The sequence below is a fragment of the Haematobia irritans genome, chromosome 3, assembly GCF_050003625.1.
Source record: "Haematobia irritans isolate KBUSLIRL chromosome 3, ASM5000362v1, whole genome shotgun sequence".
Lineage (NCBI taxonomy): Eukaryota > Metazoa > Arthropoda > Insecta > Diptera > Muscidae > Haematobia > Haematobia irritans.
Window position 1 is genome coordinate 832,526 of NC_134399.1, and position 27,134 is coordinate 859,659.

The window sequence follows — 27,134 nt, forward strand, 5'->3', positions numbered from 1 at the left end:
TGTGGTCGTCGTCGTTGTTGTTGACTGATGGGACATTGCTTAAATAATTTTCCCTTCATCAGCGAAAACTCAATTGGCATCCTTGCCAAGTTTTTCATGTCGGTTTTCATTTGAAAAAGCCCACCGAACAAAATATAACATTTGACAGCTGATGTTACCTACACGTTTTTTTTTTCGTTTCGTATTTTCTATTCTTCTATGGATGAGGAAGGGATGATACACGAGGCAGGGACGAATAGATGTTGCGACTTGGGTTTAGCAGTGACCTTATCAACAATCACAACACAAACAGACTTTTGTGACACATATATTTTGTTTTCCCTTATTCCACATAAGTGGGGGAGTTTGTGATTGTTGTTGTTATTCTTTTATTTTTTTTTTGCCTTTTTCTTGGCAACGATGCTGCTCTCTTGCTTTAAATGTTCTTATACTATGAACATTACTTTGATTTACTCTAAATCAAGGGAGAGCAATAAGGATTAGAGAGTATATTTACTTATTTAGAATTATTTATTTCATAGAGACTTTTCAGCTAATTATTAAGTTGTTGTGCATGTGTTTGTATGAGGAAATAAATAAAAGCATTATTAATATTAATTTAATGTTGATTTATGCTTCTGTCTCTAATTTAATTATGTTGTTTGCGATGATTGTAATGACAATTGGGCCGAAATTCATGGCCTGTGTATAAAAGAAATAGACATTAAATTATTGATAGACTCAGATTAGCCTTTAAAGTCGATCCGATCTTCATGTATTTTGGTATTTAGAAGTTTTTTTGCAAATGCGGTCATGTATTTAATACAAGATTCGAGTATAATATAAACCATATTGGTTAAAATGGGTATAATTCAAATATTGACCGATTTTTCCCGTATAATTGTATTTCTTTCTTGTTACAATTTCAAAAGGATTATGCGTATATTTGAAGCGATAGGAGTCATATTTTGTATATTCAATTGATAGTATTAAGCAAAAGCGTGTGTTAAGTCGATCGGTCCAATTAATATGACTTTATGCATGAAAATCGGTCTATGGCTCGATTTTTCCAAAGTTTACTTTTTTTTGTGTGACAACACATGTGATTAATTAATTTTTTAATTGCAATGTCTTCAATCACAGAAATGATAGTATCAATTAAAAAATTAATTGACAATTAAAAAATTAATTGATACTATTAATTTGTGTGATTGATTTTTATTTCAATTAAAAAATTTGTTGATTCAATTAAATTTTTAATTGAATATTTTTCAAAACGCAATTAAGATTTTAACTGGAAAAATTTTCGTGAAATTTTTTCTGTGTATGTGCTTAAAATATTTGCAGAATTAAAATGTCAACAAAATAGAACAAAAATTTCGAGTTCTGGTTGATAAATCGGCTTCTAGTTTCTGGGATCGGTGTCTATGAAGACCTTATAAAATGTCGGTCAATATACGCTATGTTATCATGTCATTTGTTGAGTCGAAATCACAGCAGATTAAAATTTTCCACATATCAATAGAAGAATCAATTTTATCAAATTATCCTTATCAAAAACGAATCCATATAACATGGACACATTTTCTGCAGTATGGCCTCATTATCGATCACTCCAGATTTGAGGGTTATCGCTAGGTCCTAGAATTTTTAAAAAGGAAATGAGAACATTGGTTTATTTCACAAATGGATCAATGCCCTACTTACAATAAAAATTAAAAAAAAAAAATGGTGTGTCAATGGCATTATGTAAAAGTATCATGAAAAACACGATGTGATGAGCCTTTCTAGAATCTTTTTTCTACTTACAATAAAAAAAATGGTGTGTCAATGGCATTATGTAAAAGTATCATGAATGACACGATATGATGAGCTTTTCTAGAATCTTTTTTCTAGGTTTTTATTAATAGATTATTTTTAAAAATTACATCGAATAAAATACATGTACTATACCTTGTAGAATACCAAAAAAGACCTAGTTATTCAAGACAAAATGCAAATACTCATGTATATAAAAAAATATTTTTCATTAACTTTAAGCAAAGCAAACCAAAGTTCATATTAGTTCTAAAAAAACAAACGCTTCACTCCTTTACATTCCAGTAATGTCGAAAAAAAAAAATAAACGCCGTACTTGAAATATCCCATGGTCGTTATGTTTGCATTTAAGTAAGCACATCATTTCATTCACAAACAGATTTAAACAGCCACATCCATACATATATGTATAAATTCGTATATATGTATGTGTGTACTCTTAAAGGGCAATGAAAGAACTCGTGAGAAGATGTATTGTAATTCTCTGAGAATTGATTAAATTAAATGACTCCCATAAGGCATGCCAGCAGTAGACAAAAACACACACACACACATCCACATGTACAAATTTAAATGCTAACACTCTTCACATTCACTTGTTCATGGTTAACAGTCGACTTGGTGCGTATGAGTAATGCCGCCTAATTGCATTACCACCAAAACAAAATATCACTCATACACCATACTGGCAAAGCTATGGGGCCTCATGATGTTTTTGCCAACAAACACATTCAGGCGAATTTGTTAACCAGACTGAAAAAAATAAGCCCCAGCATATGAAGAAAAAGATTGTGAGAAGGGCCGCTATGGATATCTTGTATTTGGAAGAGAGCAAAGGCCTATATACACATGCATGACTACTTTACCATATATAGTCTCAGTTGAGCACATGTTTCAACTTAATCAAAAATTCATTTAAACTTAAACTTTTTCATGGTACCCAAGAACAACAGAAACAGCAACAATAACAATAAGAAAGTCCCCAATTAGGGAGGATGAAACAAGTCGAACAAGAATAACACCATCGACCATGTCTTGTAAATCAGCCAACAAGGTGGCAAGAAATCCTAACGAAAGCTTTCAGGGGAATCAAAAACAAAAAAACGCAACCTCAGATAGAGTTTGGCATATAATTGACAAAAGAAACACCATCAACGGCAACTACAGAAGCAACTGAAAGGAAACATGTCTCGCACTTACTTTCCATACGTATTCAAATGAATAATAGAGAGGGTTACAATGTCAAAATAAGAGATGTGAACTTTCAGGGTAATTGACAAAAGGTTCAGTTTGAAAATCATAAACGCTTCATAGCCGATTGTTTTTAAGTGGCTATTGGGTATTTTACTATAATCTAGTATAAAATCTATAAAATTTTTGTTAGGAGTCTGAAATTTGAGAGATCCGTAATAACGAAATAAATTACTAGAAATGATGTTTTTAATAAAATATTGGTTTATAGAGGGGTCACTAATTTAATTTAAATTTACTTTGTCCTCAATTAGTTTTTATTTTATTAATATTTATCTATTATTAAAAAAAATGTTCTGGCATTTCTTTAAAAAAAAAAAATTTTAATGTTTATCCATTTTAATATTCAGTACGTGGGTCTGCAAATACCAGTACAGACGTCGATTTTATTTCCCAGAAATGGAAGAGTGAATTTGTTATTGGCATGTGTGTATGTGTTTTTATTTGGGCCAAGTTGATATGCGTGTGTGTGTCTGTCGTATCCGTTTAACGGCTAACCACTATGTGTTGAGTGTATATTTGGTTACATCCATGGATTTTTCTGGGGGTAAGCATCCACATTTGTTAAAGAGAGAGGGATAGAGAGTGAGAATGTTTGTGTGTGTTTATATGTGGTATAAGTTCAATGTTGTTTATGTTGCGGATTGATGCCACATGCCGTGGTTGTAGTTGTTTTTATTGTTTCTGCTCTCTAGCTCTAGCTACTCTATGCAAAATATTTCCATTACCTCGTTTCGTTAGGGGCCAAATGGTAGATGTTACAATAGCATTTGACATTGGCTTGGCAACACTTTAAAGTAAATCGTGTATGGAAAATTCGATGATACAATTCTATGGGGGATTAAATTAAAAAAATGAGAGTATCAATTATTTTGATTATTGTAAATATAATGGCAAGGAATTTTTTTGATATTTCTCACGAATATTTTACGAAGAAAAACGGGAGAGGGGAATTTCTCAGCAAAAAAGTTTGGAATTTTTGTGTACCTATAGTAAAACCAAATTCCAAATTTTAGATGGATTAAAAAAAGAGCAGGTTCTAGTTGCTCACGAATTTAATTTGGGGATCAATTAAACTGCCTGCAAACAAAAACGAATCGAAAGTAAGATTACCATGGACGGACATACACGCAAAGAAAAAAAACGTTTGGAAAACGTGTACCGAAAACGTTTTTCTTTTGTTAGAGTTTTTTGAATTGCTTCGAAAATTTTAAACTTTTATCACCAAAAAAATTCGTTTGTTACAAAGTTTTTATTTTTTCAATAAAAAAAGTTATTTTTGAAACAATAACAGAGTCCATTTTGTTTATATCAAACACTGTTCTTTTCTGACTTTTGGTTTTTAATAAAACACATTTTACAGTTCAAAATTTAATATAATATTAATATAATGTACAATGTAATGTTGAACATTCGGAATGTTCCGAACATATTTGGAATGAATGAAAAAAAAAAAAATAAATAAAAATAAAAAAAAAACTTTGGTCGAAGCAGGGATCGAACCCACGACCCTTGGCATGAGAGTCAGACGTAGCAACCACTGCTCCACGGTGCCAAACTAAATGTTTGTTTCTGTTAAATAAACTTTGTTTATTCGGTTCGTGGGCGCCGCAAGCTATGCTATATAAATATAACTTATATGGATAATTATCTATTGATGACCATAACAGCTACATAGCTCAGTGGTTAGTGTGTTGGCTTACAAAGTGCATGGTCCGCGGTTGATTCTCCGTCCAGGCGAAAGGTAAAAAAAAATTTAAAATTTATTAATTCGTATAATTTCTTCTACATTGTTGGTATTACAGGAAAAGGTGTTAAGAACTAAAAAACTCGTGGATGTGAGAAAGATGTGAGGGAAAATGCAATTAGCAAGAAAGCAATGTTTTTTTTTAGTTAGTCTTTATGAAATTGTTGTTACATCCTGGAAAAGAATAAATGTTTATCACAAAAAGTATATACTTTTCTTCCAAATACACTTCCTTACAGCGAAAAGCAAATAAGAAACTAACTTTGTTTGCCTAAAATTTCGTTTGGGAGGAAAGAATTATTTTTTTGCGTGTACAGATCTAACTAGATGGTCTTAGAATTCCATCCTGTTTACACTTCCATTTTATTTAGGAGAGTATAAAAATACAGAAAGAGAAAATTTCATTAAAATTAAGCCAACGACATTTTTCATTGTTATAACGAAAACTTTTCAGTGAGACAACGATCATTTTCATAAATAGAATGAAAGGCTAATATTACGAAGTATTTCTAGTAGTGTATCTATACGAGCTTAAGAATATTTATTGCAAGGCACTATTGTCGCTGAGTAATATAATTGGACTAATAATGTATTATCAGAATTCATAAAAAGTAAAAAGTTGTCGAATGAATTTATTTTGTTAGGTTTAATGAAGCCTTGATTGAACCAACCGCAATTGCTTGAAGTTTGTAGAGTTTTTACCATTTTCATTTTTATACCCTCCACCATAGGATGGGGGGTATATTAACTTTGTCATTCCGTTTGTAACACATCGAAATATTGATCCATATATTCTATATATTCTATATATTCTGGGTCGTGGTGAAATTCTGAGTCGATCTGAGCATGTCCGTCCGCCCGTCCGTCTGTTGAAATCACGCTAACTTCCGAACGAAACAAGCTATCGACTTGAAACTCGGCACAAGTAGTTGTTATTGAAGTAGGTCGGATGGTATTGCAAATGGGCCATATCGGTCCACTTTTACGTATAGCCCCCATATAAACGGACCCCCAAATTTGACTTGCGAGGCCTCTAAGAGAAGCAAAGTTCATCCGATCCGGCTGAAATTTGGTACATGGTGTTAGTATATGGTCTCTAACAACCATGCAAAAATTGATCCACATCGGTCAATAATTATATATAGCCCCCATATAAACCGATCCCCCGATTTGGCTAGCGGAGCATCTAAGAGAAACAAATTTCATCCGATCCGGCTGAAATTTGGTATATGATGTTAGTATATGGTATCTAATGACCATGCAAAAATTGGTCCATATCGGTCCATAATTATATATAGCCCCCATATAAACCGATCAGCAGATTTGACCTCTGGAGCCTCTTGGAAGACAAAAATTCATCTGATTCAGTTGAAATTCGGTACGTGATGTTAATATATGGCCTCAAACACCCAATGCAAAAATTGGTCGATATCGGTCCATAATTATATATAGGCCCCATGTAAAGCGATCCCCAGATTTGACCTCCGGAGAATCTTGGAAGAGTGGGAAGAATTTTACTCTTAAAAATAATTTTATCGGTTTAAATTTGGTACGTGATGTTAGTATATGGTAACCAACAACCATGCAGGAATTGGTTCCTATCAGTCCATAATTATATATAGCTCCCATATAAACCGATCGCCAGATTTGACCTCCGGTGCCTTTTGGAGAAGCAAAATTCATCCGATCTGGTTGAAATTTGGTACGTGGTGGTAGTATATGATATTTAACAACCATGCCAAAATTGGTCCACATCAGTCCATAATCATTTATAGCCCCCATATAAGCCGATCCCGAGATTTGGTTTTGGAGCCTCTTGGAGGAGCAAATTTCATCCGAGTGAGTTGAAATTTGTGGATGACAGTCTTTCGTAGAAGTTTCTACGCAATCCATGGTGGATGGTACATAAGATTCGGCCTGGCCGAACTTACGGCCGTATATACTTGTTTTTAATTTCATTGTTTACATTAAGTGTCCCCAGTGTTGTACTCTATTGACTATCACTCAATGGTATTACCCTACTCTTGTTTACTTTCTGATTGAGATGTATGTATATATGTACAAACACTTGATCGGAGAGAACATTTTTAGCATCCATCAACTCTACCGTTAGATATGAGAAGCAATGATACTGTCTGTATTGTTTTCCTAAGTGAGTACATAAGTGTTACGATGGTTTAAAGTCAGTGTGTTGCCGAGTTGCTATAGAAAATGAAAAAAAGCTCAGCACATTGGTTGTTGTTTTTTTCTTTACACATGCAAACAAACAAACAAACAAACATTCATGTAAAACAGCTTGCACACTCTGTGCAAGCATATATCGTTCACACGATAGCTCTCACAGCAGACACCTTAATGTTCACACACACACACACACACACACACATCTAAAACGATGGAGACAAAAACTCTTACACATATACACTCTCTGGCATACTGATATCTTGTATTGTTTCATAATTTCTTTGTATATTTCTTCCTGGTCATACAGGTTTTGCTGTTGTTGACTGGCCATAAAAATATGAGTTTTTTTTTCAGAAACGTTGATATCTGTTATGTTCGTTTTTATATCACAGCAATCTCACACATCCTCTGTATACTTCTTTTTCGAAAAAAGAAGCACACATACACATACATATGTACATATTGTCACACATCTTTTCACAAAATATGGAAGGATACTTATACTCACAATTGTAGATTCATTTAACCCTGGACAGTCATCCTTCGTCAAAATGACGACGCGTAATTTCATTTTCGATCTAAAATGCATTTTAGTCGATTGGGAAATGATAAATTTAAGTTATACAAATGCAAATATTTTATGAATTTTTGTTGTATTCTAATTAAAAACAAAATGAATAAGAAAATAAATTCAATTTTGGTTCACATTTTTGCTCACAGTGCAAATTATAGCATCTTGAAATAAGCCGTAGTCAAAATGACGAAGGATGACGTTAGTGTACAAAAAATAAGGATGACTGTCCAGGGTTAAAAGCAAATAACAATATAAACAGAATTGCCAGAACCACGGATGGGTGGAAGGAAGAAAGACGAATGGTAACAACTACAATACGAATATTTTCTCCATTTGTATAATTATAATGGTCGTGAAAGAATTGTCTCAATTTTTTATATCAGTTATGGTAATTTTGTGCTTTCGAAGATTGTATTCTTCATTTCCAGAAAGAGAGGATGAGATTGGGCCTATATTGTTCGCAAAAATTGAATACAGGTGGTCTCGTTTTATGTGCATGGTTTTTTTTTCTAAATATGGACAAATGATCTATAACATACATTCAGGGCAATTACAAAAAGGCATTCCTTTCTTTGAATTCCTATTGTTTAAGAAGTTGGGACAAACAGTTGATTTTTGATCTTAAACATAGAACCAACAGAAAGATATACCAGTTTGATGGCTATAATGTCATGCATCTTGCATCAAAACTCTCAATAAAATTTTTCTGTTAAAAATAATTTTATCAGAATTTTGGATACATTTCTAAATTAAAAATCACAAAACATTATATATAAATGATAACAGAAAATTATATTGAAAGTATAGTAAATGCGGGAAAATGCTCTATATTATTATGTCAGTTTTTTTCACAAAATGTATCAAATAAAAATGAACGAACGTGTATATAGAGCGCTGTTAAAAAAATTAATTTGGCAAAATAAAGTTTACACGGGCTACATCAAATCTAGACGCAACATAAACTAACCTCAAAATATCACTTTACTTGAACATCAGGCTCTACTTTCAGGGAAACTGAATAGAAATTACGGCTTCTATTGCTGAACTTATCAGACTGGGGTATTGATCTATGTAGGCAGGTTGAAAAAAAATCCCATTTCCAAATGCTCTCAGCGTAAAGTCGGCAGAATGGGCGATAGAGGGTAAATATCAAAAAGTGGACTGAAATAATCCATATTCAGTAGTTCACATAATGGGTCTAAAGTAACAACAGAGATTAAATGTAGAAAATGATTTCTTGGTAAATTCTGCTCTAAAAAAGCCAAATAATCGTCCTTTGTAGCTTATATTTGAACTTGGCAGACAAAAACGAATCGGTCTTGTTCATCATATATTGGTCAAATTTAAATTATATTCTGAGTCGTTTTGTCTATGACTGTCTGTCTGTCCGTTTGTTCGTCAATTTATAGTTATCAATATATTTGTTGCTATTTTTGTCTGTTCATCATAAAATTTGATTGGTTTCATTTTAAATTCCTTTGAATTAAAGTTTTACATATAGTATATTAGTTCATATTTATTTCAGAAAAAAAGTTGTCTTCTAGGGATACTGATTTATAATTAAACTATTAATTGAAGTAAATTTTTATAAAATTTCCTGGAAAATTAAATTTACATTCCGTTCTTGAATATTATATATTTCCTCAATGCAATATTTTCGCATGACAAAATAAATTTTTATTATAAATCTTGCCAAAATTTCCATTCGACTATCTTGACTATGATTCTACAGTAAAAATAATTCTTCTTTTCTCAAAAACTTGCTTGCCACCTCTTCTTTTTAAGCACTTCAACTAGCGGGAGTTCATCAAACTTGATTGTGGCAACAATCTTACCGTTAAAACGATGAAACAAGCACATCACAAAGTTGTTGAGACAATACCCTGAGATCACCATTAAAAACATTGAAGCTGGAAGAGCTACACAAAAATGCGAAAAATATTTTTTCCTCTCACTTCCCACCCAGACTCCATCATGCCCAGGACACTTAACAACTCTTGATGAAAGCTTCAAACACCAAAGCAAAAAAAAAAACCAACAAACTTTCATCCACGTTTTTTAAACGTTTATTTTATGCTTCATTGTTATAGCGATAAAGAAGACAAAAAAATGGATTCACCAAAAGAGACAAGACAAGTACGCCTTCTTGTTGGCATTGTGCCAAAGTGCAACATTTACAATTGGCGCCTATGTTAAATGGTTGCCAGTAATGTAGGCAACCTGGTGTTAGGTTTACAGCTACACAATAACGAGGATATTTGCAAGTGGGTCATTGTGGGCCAATTCACCTAGATTCCAAAGGAGGCTGATGTTGGGCATTTAAGCCTTGAATCCGGAGACTATGTTCAGCCATATCCTCGGGCAAGGTGGTAATGGAATAAGGACAGGTGTTTGGTTTGAATTTCAGTATGATGGAATATGGAAGCGGGATATTCATTTATGGCCTATTTAAGTTTTCACTTTTTATGTCACACAATTTACACATTTTTTACCGTAATTTTTTTTTTGTACGATGATGGTGGCTATCAGAAAATTTAATCGTTGTAAGGACCAAAATGGGTTGCAGATAGCAAACCGATAACAATAGAAAATACTTAAAGTCTATGGATGTCAAGAGGTTGATTTTTATGCTTTTACCACTCTCGCTATTATAGTAGCCAATATATTGTATGCATTTGATGGATGTTTATAGACGATTGAAGGCAAATCTAAGGTTATAGATTCTTTTGTATGAAAACAATGGGACAAAAAATTGATTTTCCCTTCAATGTATAGAAATTCTAAAAGAATTTACTAAAAGATTTTAAGCATATATAGTTTTGAAAGATATCGTGAAAATAACAAAGAATTTCTTATATATAATATTGATTCTATACAGTTGATAAGTCACGGATAAGTGATATTAATTCAATATTTCATAACTGACGTGCGTATAAGTATTATTAATTAGTAATATTTTTCTAAAAGAATGTAGTAAAGGATTTTGAAAATATAAATATAGTTTTGACCACAGAATACTATAGAATTTATCAACAATTATTAATTGGAAAAGTTTTTAAAAGTATCGTTAAAATAACAAAGATTTTTTTATATAATATTGATACTATAAAGTTGATAAGTCAGGGGCGCGTATAAGTAATATTAATTCAATATTTCAGGACTGGGGTACGTATGAGTGTTATTAATTAGTAATAGTATTTGATTAGAATAGGGAGTTTACTATGAGTTTATTTAGTATTATTAAATGAGAATCGGTATGGTTATTGTATAGCAAAAATCATTCATATTAACCCGCAGTTTAAAACTGAAGCTCTAGATGGCTTTTCAAATAACCAAATTATTATTCATCTTGTTGGAACTAAAAAATTATATTCTAATATTTTCTAATCACCATTGAAAAATAAAACTTTCAATGGACGAATGAAAAATTCTATAGTATTCTGAGGCCAGCTTAGCATTAGAGAATGAAGCCGACGAAATTTTATCGTTTACGTTTTTATGGAATCGTAGTCTTGCATTGCTTTGGGTTGATAAAATAATTTTTTAGTAGAAAATAAAATATGTTCAAAACAATTTCCAGACATAAATAAAAATATTTAGATTAAGTCGCGGCTACATTTTAATCGGCCAAAAATAGTGGGCAGTGCGACTCGGCGTCATTGCTTAACACAACTTTCACCAATGAGTAAAAGAATAATCCAGTTCAACTTTTGGGATGCTCCCAATCATATGTACATAATGGATGCATGTGATAGAAATTATTCGCGATGATTTTTGTAATTAAAATTTTGCGGTGGTGAAAATTTGTGCGGTGTAGAATTTTATTCCAGACGTGATGCATGGTTCATCATTACTGGATTGGTGACTCTGCCAGTAGACGTATATTGAATTCTTTTTGCAGTAATGTACCACGATTCCACTGTACCACATATAAAATCTGTCCATGGTGTAAGTTTTTGGATTTTATTAGAATTAGACTATTGACAATATTACATAAAAATGTTGATAAACAAACAGATCGAATAGGGGTAAGATGTTAGTACCTCTAATTCATGGAAGTCTAATTTCCGGATGGCAGTTCTTTGGCAAAAATTATATACTACCTTCCTTGTGTTTTCTTTTCATACATTTCTGTTTTACTAATTACAAATTCTTGTTAAACACCCTAGGAGGTTTTTATGACATTTTGTTATTAAATTAAACATTATAACTATTAAGTTAATTAGAGGGAATTCTTAACATGTAAACGTAGCAACACATCCCCAGTTATTAGGATTTTTTTCACTACAACTATGGCATATGGCATGGCATAAGTACTGCAGAATAAGCTTTAGAAAGTTCTTTTTTTGCTTCTATGTGGCTAGCCTAAAAATTTTTTGTTGCCAGGTATATCACTGGTCTTTTTCCACTCTATTGTTGCCCCTTCCCTGGAATCATAGTAAAACCTCAGAAGCTCAACCATCAAGAGCAATCGTTAAATGTGGTATTTTCTATGAAACACAGTACAACCATGCCACCAAGCATCACCATCATCATATTCAAGTTGAATAGAATCTCCTGTAGAAAATAAAATAATAAAAAAATCACATAAAATTCTAGGCTTAAATTAACACCAAAGTCATAAAAGTGGCATTTAAATATAATGACCTTACCATCGCCACTAAATCCTCCTCAACCATTTGCGACTACTACCCTAGCACTTAGGCCATTGCCGGTATTTCCTTCCGCTAAGACCTCTACCATCATAAGCTTTACAACAAAATAAAATTAACAATAGCAACAGCAACGTTTTGTAGAAAAACATAGCCATTTAAAGGACAAGTTGGGGTTTAAACGCATCTCTCCAGTTGACACAAACGAAGAGCAAAGTCATTAAAAAAGCACCCCATATTTTTAGACACATCAAGTATTGTAGTATTTTTTAAAGATGTAAGGGACAAAAAGGAGTTGTAACTAAATTTGAAGAAGTTTTTAGGAAAACATGAGAATGGGTGCCATAGGTGGCTAGGGCTACATGAGTTCAGAGTGGATATGTTCGGATATTCTGAGTTGATCAAGATATATAGCATCTGCACTTTAAATGAAACCTTTTTCGAAAACAAGTGACACCTTTTTTAAACCAATTGAAAACTTTTACATTTCATATGAGACATTTTTCAAAAATAAATGACACCTATTTCAACTCAATTGAAACTTTTTTTAATTTCATATGGGACCTTTTTCAATTCATTATTATTTTCATTTTGAATGAATAAATAAACAAATAAATAAATAATAATAGACTAAATAAATAAAAAAAAGTAAATAAATGAAATCTTTTTCATTTCATATGAGACTTTTTCAATTCATTATTATTTTCAATTTGAATAAATAAAAAGGAAAATGAATAAAACCTTTTACATTTCATATGAAACTTTTTCAATTCATTATTATTTTGACTTTAAATAAATAATAGACTGAATAAATAAATTAAAATTTTTTAGAATTCATATGAGACTTTTTTCAACTCAATATTGTTTTCAATTTAAATAAACAATAATAAATAATAGGCCAAATACAATGAAACCTCCTAAAAGTGGACACCCACGGTCGCCCAAATTTTGTCCATATTTGGGAGGTGTCCACTTACGAGAGGTTAATTTTAATGTGTTAATAAAGCAAACGTCCCACGACAACTGTCCACTTTTGAGAGGTGTCCGGTTTTCAGAGTGTCCAAGTCTGAGAGGTTACACTGTATATAAATAAATAAATGAAACTTTTTTCAAATTAAATGAGACCTTTTGCAAACCAATTGAATCCTTTTTCATTTCATATGAGACCTGGTTCAATCCAAATAAAATCGAGCAAGATATATTAAGTGAAGTATCTGGCCCACATTTTCCATCAAATGGAAGTTACTATAACCTGACCAATAGATAAATAAATATCACCAATGTTTTATTTTCATATGGAAAATATGACCACTTTAATTTAAGCTAAACCACAAATATTTTTTCCATAGCACTTTTTGGAAGCACTTATTCTCTTGCTTGGCATATAATTTATTTTTTTGTTGCTTTTTTTTCATTCATTTCAGCAACAAGTTGTTGAATTATCCGGCTATGTCATTATTCTGGTGGAGAATGTTGATGGAAAAATTAAATTGTATGGCTCACCACCCGATCGCGATAATTTGGAAGTGGGCGATGAGATACTCGAAGTTAATGGCTTAACATTGGATAATATTTCAAGGACGGAAGTTATACGACACATACACGATGTAAGCTAATGAAATAATATATATTTAAATATTGTGCTTTTTATATATTGTTTTTATTTTTTTTAATATATTTTCTAGTGCATCAAATCGTGTACGATATGCTTACGAGTTCGAAAGAAAAATGATTCCAGACTGGGTAAGTGCATGTTAATTTCAATTACAATAGAATAAATATAATAGTTACGTGATTTTGTATTATATATTAAAAAATATATCAACAAGTTTGAGAGGTTTCACTGTAAATATTAACAAAAATCCTATATTTCTGCTAAAAGTCGACTTGAGCCGATTTTATCAAATAATAAAAGTCGACCAATCAAAAATTTGATTTTCGATGCTTGAAAAATTTTGTTCAAAACTGCGTTAAAAAAAACTTACTTACAAAACTATTCAAATATGCGTCATTATTAGCGATTTCCGGTATTTTTTTTATAATAGAAGACCTGCTGACATGATACCTGCCTGATGATAAAAATAGTTTTAAAAGGGGGTTTTTGGTTTGTTTTTCCTTTTGTTTGTTTCTGTTTTTTACATAAATCAATGATGCAAAAAGACAAATTACACTGGCAGAGAGTAACTGATAGACAAGCCAAAATAGCACACCCATATAATGGATATTATATTGAATTTCATTCGCCATACACATCAACCAACAACGATACTCGCATGGACACACCCTCTCAATATCAACTGCATGAAAAGTGCCAAATGACCCTGAGATTATACACTGAAAAAAATATTGTCGTGAGGTCAAAGATTTCATGTCTTTAAAATACGAATACAAATTTTGCTTAGCATAGAAGACGCATTTCTCTAAAATAAAGTTATTTTCCTTGTCCAAAAGTCGATAAACTTTTCAATGAAGTCGTATTGTCCTTATAATAAAGTGATTTGACTTAAAAATTGGTATCTTAACATGAAAGAAAATATTTATAGGCTAAGGTCAACTTGACTTTATTAATTCAGAAAATTCTTTAAATTTAATGAAATTGTCTTTAAATTTGTTGTCTTTTTGCATCTTGACTACAAAGCAAAAAATCGTTCAAATATAGGACATGTTTTTCAAAACTTTATTTTAAAGAAGTTTTTTACTTCAAACATAGCATAATTTCTACTGGAAGTCGAGTCCTAATTTGGAAAATAAAGTTGCCGTTAACTCGTTTTTAAAGGACTTTGATAGCATATGAAGAAAAAAGCTGAGAAAGCGAAAAATTAAAATTTGCTTCCTAGAAGCAAGTACACAAAACCTAAATTTGAAAGAGAATTGTGTCTTAAAAGTATCCTTACTTGTATTCTCCGCTTCTTTGGCTCGGAATCAATACCAAATTTTTTAAAGTAAAGACAAAATCTTTGGAACCGAGTATGCTTTTTTTCAGTGTAGAGAATGTCGGCATTCGTAAGCGAAAATACACAGAAAATACGCATTGCGATGTAATTGAGGGATTTGGAAACGCAAGTGATAAATACTTTGGCATGGACGGACATTTAGAACCCTGGGTTCTAAATGTATGTGTAACTAAAAGGTCTCACACTAACTCTCGTTCTCTCGTAATCACCCATGATGACGACAAATGAATTGATTTTAAATGCGTTTGGTTTTTTTTTTTGGGAAACCAAACAAGCTTGGCACACTTTTCCATTGCTGACATCTAGCCCCATCACTTATCATCACTCCCTTCTCAAAGCTATGGCCATGTTAGTCTATAGCCCTGGTATTCTGCTGATTTTTACTTTGATTAATGGCTAGCTGTGACTACACTTGTTTGATTGCTTGACATGTGATTGTATGGGAGTGTGTGTGCGTGTGAGTTCCATTAGATCTTGGCAATTAGCAGCTTTGTAGTTGCTGACTTTTGTTCCATATTCACATGCAACACAGCAAATCGAAAGTTTTCCTTCCGTGCTACCCTGGCAAAAGTGTTGTTGACAAATGAGTTGAGCCATTCACAGGAAACTAAGGCATTGTTGGGGTTTTCTATTGCACCTGCTATGGAAGGGGTGTTGCCTCCCCCGTGGCTAGTAATATCATTTTTTGGCATGAAAGAAACTTGTGACTAGAATTAACGAGGCAGACAGTTGACATGCAAAAATTTGAAGTTACTAGCGCAATTACAAAAATGACTGATCTGCCTGATCGTGAATGTCACCTCACCTAAAGATGAAATACTTTTCTGTGGAATCAAACTTTAGACAATTTTCCCCTTTGTTACAAAATACTTTCTTTAGAGAAAATTGAAATTTTCTTTTTATATAAAGAAAATTCCATTTTGTCTTCCTCATAAAATGCAAACTGTAAAACTTAGTTTGTTCATCTTGACCAGCCAGCCAGGATCATGAGGTCTATCGCAGATTTTATCAAAATGGAAGTAAAAGACGACCAATCGTCAATAAAGCAGTCCTGAGGGGATTTCCAATTGGGAGATCTCCATATTGAAAGGATTAGGGAACTACTAATGAGGACACGTTCTTATTACTTAGACGGCGAGTGAGATGAGGAATACAGAGTGTCTGAAACAGGTATTCAAAAATTGGTACAATTGTACTAAATTTGTTACATTCCACATGCAGAAAATACAATGGTACTACAATGGTATATTTATTAAAATTTGAAACATTCATTGCTTAAGAACTCACAGCGACAGAAAATGCTAAGCAATGTGGTATCACAAACAATACTCAGTCCACTTTAAATTTTAAGATCGGTATGTATGACAACCATCAATAAAAAAATGGTTACGGAGGACATGCCAATACATATAAATTTTGACAAAAATTTTATATACAATTTTGACAAAATTTCCTTTAGAAATAAAATTTTGACAACATTTTCTATAGAAATAAGATTTTGACATAATTTTCTATAGAAATAAAATTTCGACAAAATTTTCTATAGAAATAAAATTTTAAAAAATTTTTCTATAGAAATAAAATTAAAAAAAAAAATCTATAGAAATAAAATTTTGACTAAATATTCTTTAGACATAAAATTTTGACAAAATTTTCTTTAGAAATAAAATTAAAAACAACAAGTATATACGGCCCTAAGTTCGGCCAGGCCGAAGCTTATGTACCCTCCACCATGGATTGCGTAGAAACTTCTACTGAAGACTGTCATCCACAATCGAATTACTTGGGTTGCGGTAACACTTGCCGATGGCAAGGTATCTTAAAACTTCCTAACACCGTCTTATAAATTACAAGGTAGTCCATACGTAGTATATATTAAACTAAAAAAGGCCGATTAAATACGTATATAATTAAGTTTAAAGTTTCTATAGAAATAAAATTTTGACAACATTTTCTATAGAAGTAAAATTTGGAAAAAAATTTTCTATAGGTTAGGTTAGGTTAAAGTGGCAGCCCGATTAAGATTCAGGCTCACTTAGACTATTCAGTCCATTGTGATACCACAAATACAATTTGGAAAAAATTTTCTGTAGAAATAAAATTTTGACAAAATTTTCTATAGAAATAAAATTTTGACAAAATTTTCTATAGAAATAAAATTTTGACAAAATTTTCTATAGAAATAAAATTTTGACAAAATTTTCTATAGAAATAAAATTTTTACAAAAGTTTCTATAGAAATAAAATTTTGACAAAATTTTCTATAGAAATAACATTTTGACAATGTTTTCCATAAAAATAAAATTTTGGTAGATTATTTTTGGCTCGAGTGGCAACCATGAATATGAACCGATATGGACCAATTTTTGTGTGATTGGGGATCGGCTATATATAACTATAGACCGATATGGACCAATTTTGGCATGGATATTAGCGACCTTATACTAACACCACGTTGAAAATTTCAACCGGATCGGATGAATTTTACTCCTCCAAGAGGCTCCGGAGATCAAATCTGGGGAACGGTTTATATGGGCAATTTTTGCATGGTCATTAGAGAACATATACCAATACCATGTACCAAATTCCAGCCGGATCGGATTAAATTTGCTTCTCTTAGAGGCTCCGCAAGCCATATCGGGGGATCGGTTTATATGGGGGCTATATGTAATTATGACTGATGTGGACCAATTTATGCATGGTCATTAGAGAACATATACCAACACCATGTACCAAATTTCAGCCAGATCGGATGAAATTTGCTTCTCTTAGAGGCTCCGCAAGCCAAATCGGTTGATCGGTTTATATGGGGGCTATATATAATTATGGACCGATGTGGACCAATTTTTGCATGGATGTTAGAGACCATATACTAACACCATGTTCCAAATTTCAGCTGGATCGGATGAAATTTGATTCTCTTAGAGCGATCGCAAGCCAAATTTGGGGGTCCGTTTATATGGGGTTATACGTAAAAGTGGACCGATATGGACCAATTTTTGCATGGTTGTTAGAGACCATATACTAACACCATGTACCAAATTTCAGCCGGATCGGATGAAATTTGCTTCTCTTAGAGCAATCGCAAGCCAAATTTGGGGGTCCGTTTATATGGTGGCTATACGTAAAAGTGGACCGATATGGCCCATTTGCAATACCATCCGACCTACATCAATAGCAACTACTTGTGCCAAGTTTCAAGTCGATAGCTTGTTTCGTTCGGAAGTTAGCGTGATTTCAACAGACGGACGGACGGACGGACATGCTCAGATCGACTCAGAATTTCACCACGACCCAGAATATATATACTTTATGGGGTTACAAACGGAATAACAAAGTTAATATACCCCCCATCCTATGGTGGAGGGTATAAAAACAAGTTTTTTTGGTTGGTATTTTTTTTTTGGTAGAATTTTCTCCTAATTTTGGTAGATTGTTTTTGGCTGTAGTGGCAACCATGAGCTAGATCCGAGTGGGGTGTAACACTATAAGTTTACACCTAGAGAGAATTTTTTTTTTCAAAACAAAAATATTTAAAATTTTCGCGAGTAGTACTAAAGTTTGTACAATTTGAATCCAAAAAATACACTTTTTGGTTCTCTTTAGTACTATTGCAAATTTTGATTTTGCATCCCTGGTCTGAAATAATATTTTGATATAGTTTACATTTGTTAGGAAACGGCCGACAAAGCCACGCCCATAGAAAAAATACATTACTTCGGAACGAATTTTTAGATAAAGGAAATTCCTCTTTCTAATAGACTATTTTCTTTTAGAGCAAATAAATCCGAATTTATGATAACTGATTCAACGATTACCTCTAAAGAATTTTATTTACTTTTAAAGAAAATTTTTTAGCGTCAAAAGAAAACTTTACTTGTCTAAAAGTTCGTTCCTCAGAAATGAAAACTCTCCTCTCAATGGCACTGCGGCATTATAACTCACTTCCAGCTATGCGCCGTTTTTGAGATGATCGGCACTTTGGTATTTTGTAGTGTCAACCTTACACCCAGAGAAGGAATATGAACACCTCTTGGAGCAAATGTTATTTTTGGACGGTGAACATGTAACTTGCTTGTCACAACCTCGTTATTTTCTCGGAAATTATGTATCTGATGTCGACAACGAGAAAACAACAATTTTGCTGCAAAAATGTTCCATATTCCCCATCCAAAAATAACATTTTTCTCAAGGAGGTGATCATATATTTTCTCTAATTGTGCTCACCAAAATTTCCCAGACGCAAAAGATCAGCGAATTGAAATTCTGCCATTGTGCGGAAGAAATGAAGCAAGCAACCTCATTTTCTTGGTTGATGTGTGCTGAATGAGATGGCGATGAGTTTGCTGCAAAAATGTTCCATATTCCCCATCCAAAAATAACATTGTGCTCTAAGAGGTGATCATATTCCTTCTCTGCTTGTTATCACCAAAATTCCCCAGGCGCAAATGTCCAACGAATTGAGATCCGGCCATATCGCGGTAGAAATGATGCGGGGAACCTCATGTCTAAGTCATTCTTGGTTGACGTGTGATGAGTGAAATGGTGAAGAGTCCTTTTGGAATGCCCATGGTCTGCAGGGGTAATGTTTACCCATGTTTTCAATAGTGTCCTTAGGAAATTTTTTTGATAATATCCGGCATTTGTTTTGAACCACGGTTGATGAAGACGAGCGGGAAGTGACGCGGCCCACAGCATTACATAGCTTGAGTTCTGGTTGGCAATCGAAATTTTCAGCTGACCACTTTGCCAAGTAAAGCCGATCATTTTGTTTGTTCACAAGCTGCTTCTCATCGGCGAAAACCAAATTCAGTAACTGGCCACTTTCGTGCATGCGAAGCAACTCCTTGGCTCTTTCAAGTCTAAGTCTTTTTTAGATTTTTTAAGACTTCAATGGTTTTACTCTAGGCGAATTCTTCTATAGATGTTAAATCCTCGCGATATTTTCAGCAAGTTGTCTATCAATAAGGCATGAATTTGGATCAAATTTGGTTTTTGTTACCGTTTTTCGTCTACGTTTTACAACAATAAATTGAACAATGGTACGAGATATAGAAGATTTATTCCGGTTTAAATGCGTCTATACTTATGGCTTTCCAGCCATTTATAAAGCAATCAAGCGATCATGCTTGACAAAGCATGATCGCTTGACAAAGTGACAAAGTTACCTGTCACTGGAATAAATCTGTTAGTGTCAGGCGAACGCTTTAGAGATGATAGTAACCTGAATTTGATTGCAATACATATCGTCCACACTGCACATTGCAAACATTAAATATCGAATTCAAACACAGGGGTTTCATATGACTACAGCGCACATGTTGATGATATAAGTTATCCGACATCTATTTTCCATCATAATATAATTTGGCTAAAGTAAGACGTAGAAAAAAGTAAAACAAACTCTGGAATTAAAAAAGACGTTGGAAAATTAAATGCAATAGAAAAAAGCTCGAAATTGGCATCCCTATTCACCACATGTAATCTTCACACATAACAAATACGCATACAAACTTAGCCCATATTGAGCCGGGCAACATGTTCACACGTTTGTATTTATTATTGTCGTCTTGTTTCTGGCTCAACTCATGAAGAGCAAATGTTTGATGATATTGGTAGAGCAACGACTTTGTTGGCTGTAATGGTGCTGGTGTAGGTTGCGGTGTTGACTGTTTTTTTTTCTAAATGCCGACTTCCGTTTTTCGCAAAGTGGAAACTCGCTAAGGCATGGCCAAGCATCAATAATATTCCGTTCGAAATGTGCCCGCTTAGGGGGAGGATTCCCAAAGAGTATGCCTCAAGTATAAAGTAGGAGTGAGTGGGATTTCGATTTAACTTCACACACTTGGCAAACAATAATGACAGTGACGGTTACAGTGAATTCTTTCAAATGCGACAAGTGACGGATATGTATTAACCCCCTCTGGGATATTTAGGTCACAAGTATACGAATTAGACCCACACTCAGTTTTGGCAAATGCTGAAAGGTAATTCCCAAATGTGGATATTGGTTGAGAGAGAAGTGTTTACAAGAGGATGGTAGATTTCGGAAATCTTATTGGCATTGGTATGGAAAATTTAGCCATAAAGAAGTGTTTTTGATTTTTTTAAGGATAAAAAATTATGATTGGAAATATTAGTTTTGAAATTGAATATTCTCTAATCTATTCTAGGAAAAGAATTGAGACTAGCCTACATATACTATTCCAAAGAGAACGATAGCTAATAAGGAGCTTTTCGAGTGAAGCTCAAATGACTTTTGCCATTGCTGATGTTTCTATTGAAGAATAGGTTAATTTTCAAATATATTAAAATTCCAAATTAGCATACCACCATCTCCAACCTTAGCACTAATTTCCGATTTCAGAACCCAAACCCCATTCCCCAAATATGTATATGCTTAAATATCGTTTCCCAGCTCGATAGCATTGGAGTACCACACTATAAAATACCGCTCTTTCATTAGCCAAAAGTGGTTCATTATCAAATTCGAGTCAATTGTTTCACATCGAATGGACTCTATTACCTGTAGCTGAAGTATTTTGGATCAAGGATGAAAGTAGCGAAACACTCAGTGTTGATGATTTCAATATGGTGGTGGTATGTTTGTGCAAGTTGCTAGATTCCTATTATTTCCAATATGTTTTGGCTTAGTGCCATTCCCTCTACTGAGGGCATTTAGGTTACTCGAGAGAGGTTATATGATTCGGATTTAACCACTCAATAGCGGTTACATTTCATTTCGTTCAGTATATCAATGATGAGACCATAGTGGCCAGCTGCATTCCAAAGATCATAGCCAAAAGTGTAGAACTTGCAATGGAATATGAGTTGCCTTTTCGTTGTTGTACTTTTGGACCATCGATTTAGAGATACAAGGACATCCAGCGATAGTTGAATAGAAACACACATCCTTGCATTAAGGTCATTTCCTGTATAGCTACGACCCATTGAGTTTGTAGTATTTCCATTATCCATTGCCTAAGTGTCCTTAACTTGCTGCCTTTAACAGGTGGCAAACCCTAGGTTTGGTGTTGAGTTGAATTTGTCAATGGTTTCGGTATATAAACGAGTGTGTATATGTATGTATGCAAGTGTTCATGTATTTAGCTTTTCCTAGGACTTTTGTCTAGCTACATATCTGCGGTTTTGAAAACCACAAAAATGCCATCGCAACTTAAGTTTTCAAATATTTCTTGTGCACACCAATCTAATTTGTCTTCAATGGTTTTGTATTTTTCGTAGGGAGAGGGGGGTTCCTTGTGGTCAACTGCATCAAGGATATCTATAGATAAATTTGTCATTGTTTAGACAATGAAACTAGGGTAGTTTTAGAGTAAGAAAACTTTTATTTTTACGAAAAAAAACCTATTTTTCTCATATAAAAGTTGAGTTTGGAAATATAGGGATTTTTAAGGAAATTCCTTTGTTGGCCAAGCTACACTTGTATTTTAGTCAATGCATGGTTTTAAGCTGAAATCAAAACAATATTTATTGAGGAAAAAAACCAATAATAACAAAAACAAAACAATTGACGAAAGAGGACGAGCTTAAGACCTTAGTTGTCATAGCTTTTTTAAGTTATACATTTTAATTGAAATTTAATAATGAACAAATAAATAAAATTAATGAAGAAAAAGGAAGCACGCTCAAAACTTTCACTCAAATCGATGATTTAACTTTGGCAAAGGAAAAGTGAAATTGATGAAGGCAAAGCCGACTATCAAATAAGGTCTAAGTGTAATTCCCATTAGGTTTAGTGAATTATCTGGACTTATTCTGATAATTGGTTGATAGTTTGCCTGCAAGTAGAGTATTCAGATGAGTAAAAAGGGAGTTTCGAAACAATCATCCATCTAACCACCTTGCAGTCCATCGGGATTTGCCCAAATCAATTTCACAATCATTAACAAATTAACCCTTTCACTACCGAAATAAACCTAATGATAAAAACTTTTATTTTTCTTCTGTTTTTACTTGTACTAACAGCATGCAGAATAAAAATTGTCAGTTTGAAAACCTACCTCAATTACTTCAAGAGCTATATGAGCTTGTTCTGAATAAAAGATTCTTGAATTGTGACCAAATGGCCTTACGAAAATTGGCGCTATTTGGCCTATAATATCTTTCAAAGTGTGACAAAAAATACAAAAAAGAACCCGTAAAAGTATCAGCTATAGTTTTTGTATGAATGTCCATTCACTAGAAACATACAGTACAAAAATTGTCTCAAATTTTCGTATTTTTCGTTTATTGTTAAAAAAGTTTATAAAAATGTATTTTAGACCTCACCAATATGGACAATATTTATATCTTATTTAGATAAAAGCCTCTACTTTAAAATAACATCCAGAAATAAATCGAAACTAAGTGGGAAAATGGAATTTGGAGTCTTTTTCGAATGTCCTTCTAAGTGGACATCGGTAGTGAAAGGGTTAAAAACACTGAAAAAAAATATTGTCGAGGCCACAGATTTCATGTCCTTAAAATACGAATGCGAATTTTGCTTAGCATGGAAGACACATTTCTTTGATATAAGACATATTTCTTTGACATAAATCTAAAATAAATTTGGAAATTTAAGTTTCTAAGTAATTTTTGGCGTACGTTAGTTAAATTAACTAAAACAGAGAAAAATTTTACACAAATGAAACATAAAGATTAACTAAATTCGTGTCTCCCCCAAAATAGTTCAGAGTTTAATGAAATTTGTAAATTTTACCAATAATACGCCCATCATGAACTTCGTATGGTACTAAAGACATTTTTGCAATTTTGAACTCCAATTTTTTTTCGTCAAACATGGTCTTTAACAAGTGAACAAAATGAATTATGTTGAATAAATATTCTTGAATTTGTCGAAAATTAGTTACTTATTTTTGTGAAATGGGCGTGACATCTGCGTTTCTAATACATTTTAGTAAAAATTTTCTAAAATTAATTTATTTTTTTTCAAAAATTAACTAAAATTTTCTTTCCTGGTGGGTTCACTGTTTTTTTTTTTTTGAGTGTGTATGAAAAATGATCTACCTGGGCTTATCTATTGACTGGGTCCCACTGGGGACTTATCTGATCTTAAGCATCAAAAACTTGCAATATTTTCTTTATTATTTGTCTTAAATGTCACATTTTTTCTGGGTAAAGTATCAGTTATTGCCTTTTTTCATTAATTTAACAAAAATATTTATGAATTACATTTTTGTGAAAATAAAAGTCAATTCAAAATCGTGGTTAAAGCCAATTTATTGTTCTATGATATGCTAGCACAGCATTCGTTCCCTTTTTATTCATTATCGATTTCGTTACATCCTTTGGTTTCTGCATTGAAAATATTTTGAAAGGTCCTTGGTTAAGCTTCTGATACTGTCTGTCTCTACTGACTGGCTTTGCCTTCATTTTGCGGTTAAGGATTGTAACGAGATTTCCACACAAAATATTCGTTCAATTATTTGGGGTTTTCTCGTCCTTTCAAACAAATGTATCCGTTCTGTGAAGCTTTTAATGTCTGTCTTGGTTTTATGTCCCTTTTTTCAACTCAATTTAACACACTACTCACACACACACACTCACATACACACCTGCACTCACAATACTTGATGTGCTGTATATTTCTCTTTGTCCCATCCCCTCTATCTCTTTCGTTCTCTTTCTCTTACAATTGCCATATAAATGTTTAAATAGTTTGCTTCCTTTTTTGTGGCATTGAAGCCAATTTACAAATTTGTAACATTTTTGTGTTTATAATTAATGAAGGTAATTTATCACAAAAATAACTGATAATAAAATATAACAAGTGAAGAAGAGAAAGAAAGGTTACTATCGTTTGAACGAAAAAAAGAGAAAATAAAGTTAATCAGATTGAAGAAGAAACATAGTCTTGAATATAATAAATAGTGAGGATCTAAAAACAGAACAAAATAAAACAAAGCAGAGGCAGTATAGTAACTCTAGATGAAATTTTTTCATCTTACTCCTTATATGATATGGTCAAATTGATGGAAAAGGCCTCAGCTGAAAAGCAAAATGCCTTGGGACCAATTGGAGTATACAAGTGATGAAGTCATCTCAAAACTTTATATCAGAATTTGGGAAATATCCAAACAATATCTATTAGTTAATCCAATCTAGATATTCTTTATGATATCTGATGACAGCATTATTCAAATTTAATTTCTCGTTGTTTTATTCAAACCGCTTACAATTGCATATTGTCGCCAGACCCCTTCCACCCATAAAATGGATATGGTAGTGTGTGATAAGCCTCTTACACCTACTTCCCCAATTCAAATGCATTATCATTCGACAAAATAAAGTACTCGCTTTGAACGAAAATTCATCAGATTGTCAACCAAGCGTATATATGGATGGAATTGCCATCATTATAAGTCATTAATCAATTGAGTTTTGAATACAAAACGGTTTTGAATAAAGCAACGTTTTAGAGTCAAAGTAAGATTGCGCTGCATAGCCTAAACCACCACAATCAATGGCAGAATGTCAAAATTAGGGCAGACACATAGGTGACACATGGCACAATGCTGCTTTCGGATTATTGACTAGTAAGATGGGTAGATGGCGATGGGTGTACGTATGGACTGATATGACCCCATGATGTGTTGATGCTCTGCCACCATTGTTATGGGAATTTTGTATATAATCCCTAGAGGATTTTTACAAAACCAATTTGCTTCATATTCATGGATCTAAAAGATTTGCTTTTGTCATTTACGTATGTGAACATTGTCATCATCACCGTATTCGTCATCATCATTATCGTCTAGCACATGGTAACAATCATCAACATCATCATTTACATAAATCCATGATTAATTAATACAGTTTAACCTTTCGTTAACATGGTTTGGGGCTTTTGTATAGGATTTTTTGAGATCAAATGTGAAATTTTGTAAAAGAGATTCAAATAACAGCCATGAAAAATTATGATTTCTTAATTTTGGGGGATCAATATTTTCAAATTGACACAGTACACTAAAAAAAAAAAACAAATAAAAAAGCCTAACTCAAATACAAGTACCAATTGTATTTTCTCAATCAAATCAAACCATTATAATTATTCTTCGGAAGGTCAATTTATGTATGGATCTTGCGCAGCACTACTCCTCCAACATAGAAGATTTTTATAAAAACGGGCAACTTTACAATGTAACTTGCATGGTTTTTAAAACAAACGGAATTGACTAATAAATATTATTATAATAAATTTTCAAATTTTAAAATTCGAGGAAGTCTTTGACTAAAGTAGTGAGTTGAAAAATAAATCGGCTGTTTGGAATGTTAGACAACTCGGCTTCTCAACTTGCAAAATCACTTAAAAACAATTAAAAATCGGATTTAAAGTGCATGCAAAATCGATATTCAAAATTGAAGCTTACAAACAGTTGCCTCCAGTATAAGATGATAAAGATGAAACTTTAAGACGATTGTCCACTAGCTATATCAGGGATGATAAATTTACAAAAGATACTTTATAATGCCGTTTAATATCGATAAAGTACCTTTTGGCTTAGAAAAGAACTTTCTCGAAGGTGATTTAGTACCATTTCAACTATTTATGATCCCTGTATACCCTTTGGCTTAGAAAAGTACCAAATGGTTCTTGGCTTAAAAAAGAACTTTCTCAAAGCTACTTTAGTACCATTTCAAGTATTTATGTACCTTTTGGCTTAGAAAGAAGGTACTGTTTCGAAGTTGATTTAGTACCATTTCAATTTCAACATTTCAAAAACAAGAACTTTCTCGACGCTGATTTCGTGTCATTTCAAGTATTTATGGTCCCTTTGTACCTTTCGGCTTAGAAAGGTACTCCTTCGAAACTGTTTTAAATTGAAAAGTCATCATTAGTATTGATAAGTACAGATTGGTTTTAGATAGCCACCATTGAATGTTACCATTTCGTTTTCGTTTTGAATTTCGCAGTGGACATTTTAAGCTGCTGTTTATAAGTAAGAAGAATA

The 27,134-nt window shown here is 32.8% G+C and overlaps 2 protein-coding genes across 5 annotated transcripts in view; one reads left to right on the top strand and one right to left on the bottom strand.

Annotated features, from left to right (window-relative positions):
- The window catches only part of slpr (mitogen-activated protein kinase kinase kinase slipper), a 224,707-nt gene that overhangs the window by 43,719 nt on the left and 153,854 nt on the right, over positions 1 to 27,134 (bottom strand). The window lies entirely within an intron of this gene.
- The window catches only part of sdt (MAGUK p55 family member stardust), a 184,122-nt gene that overhangs the window by 12,009 nt on the left and 144,979 nt on the right, over positions 1 to 27,134 (top strand). For all 3 annotated transcript variants that reach the window (XM_075298456.1, XM_075298457.1, XM_075298459.1), the window contains exons 2-3: positions 13,630 to 13,812; positions 13,891 to 13,948. In XM_075298456.1, the coding sequence (XP_075154571.1) occupies positions 13,630 to 13,812; positions 13,891 to 13,948 (241 nt within the window). The remainder of the gene's footprint in view (positions 1 to 13,629; positions 13,813 to 13,890; positions 13,949 to 27,134) is intronic.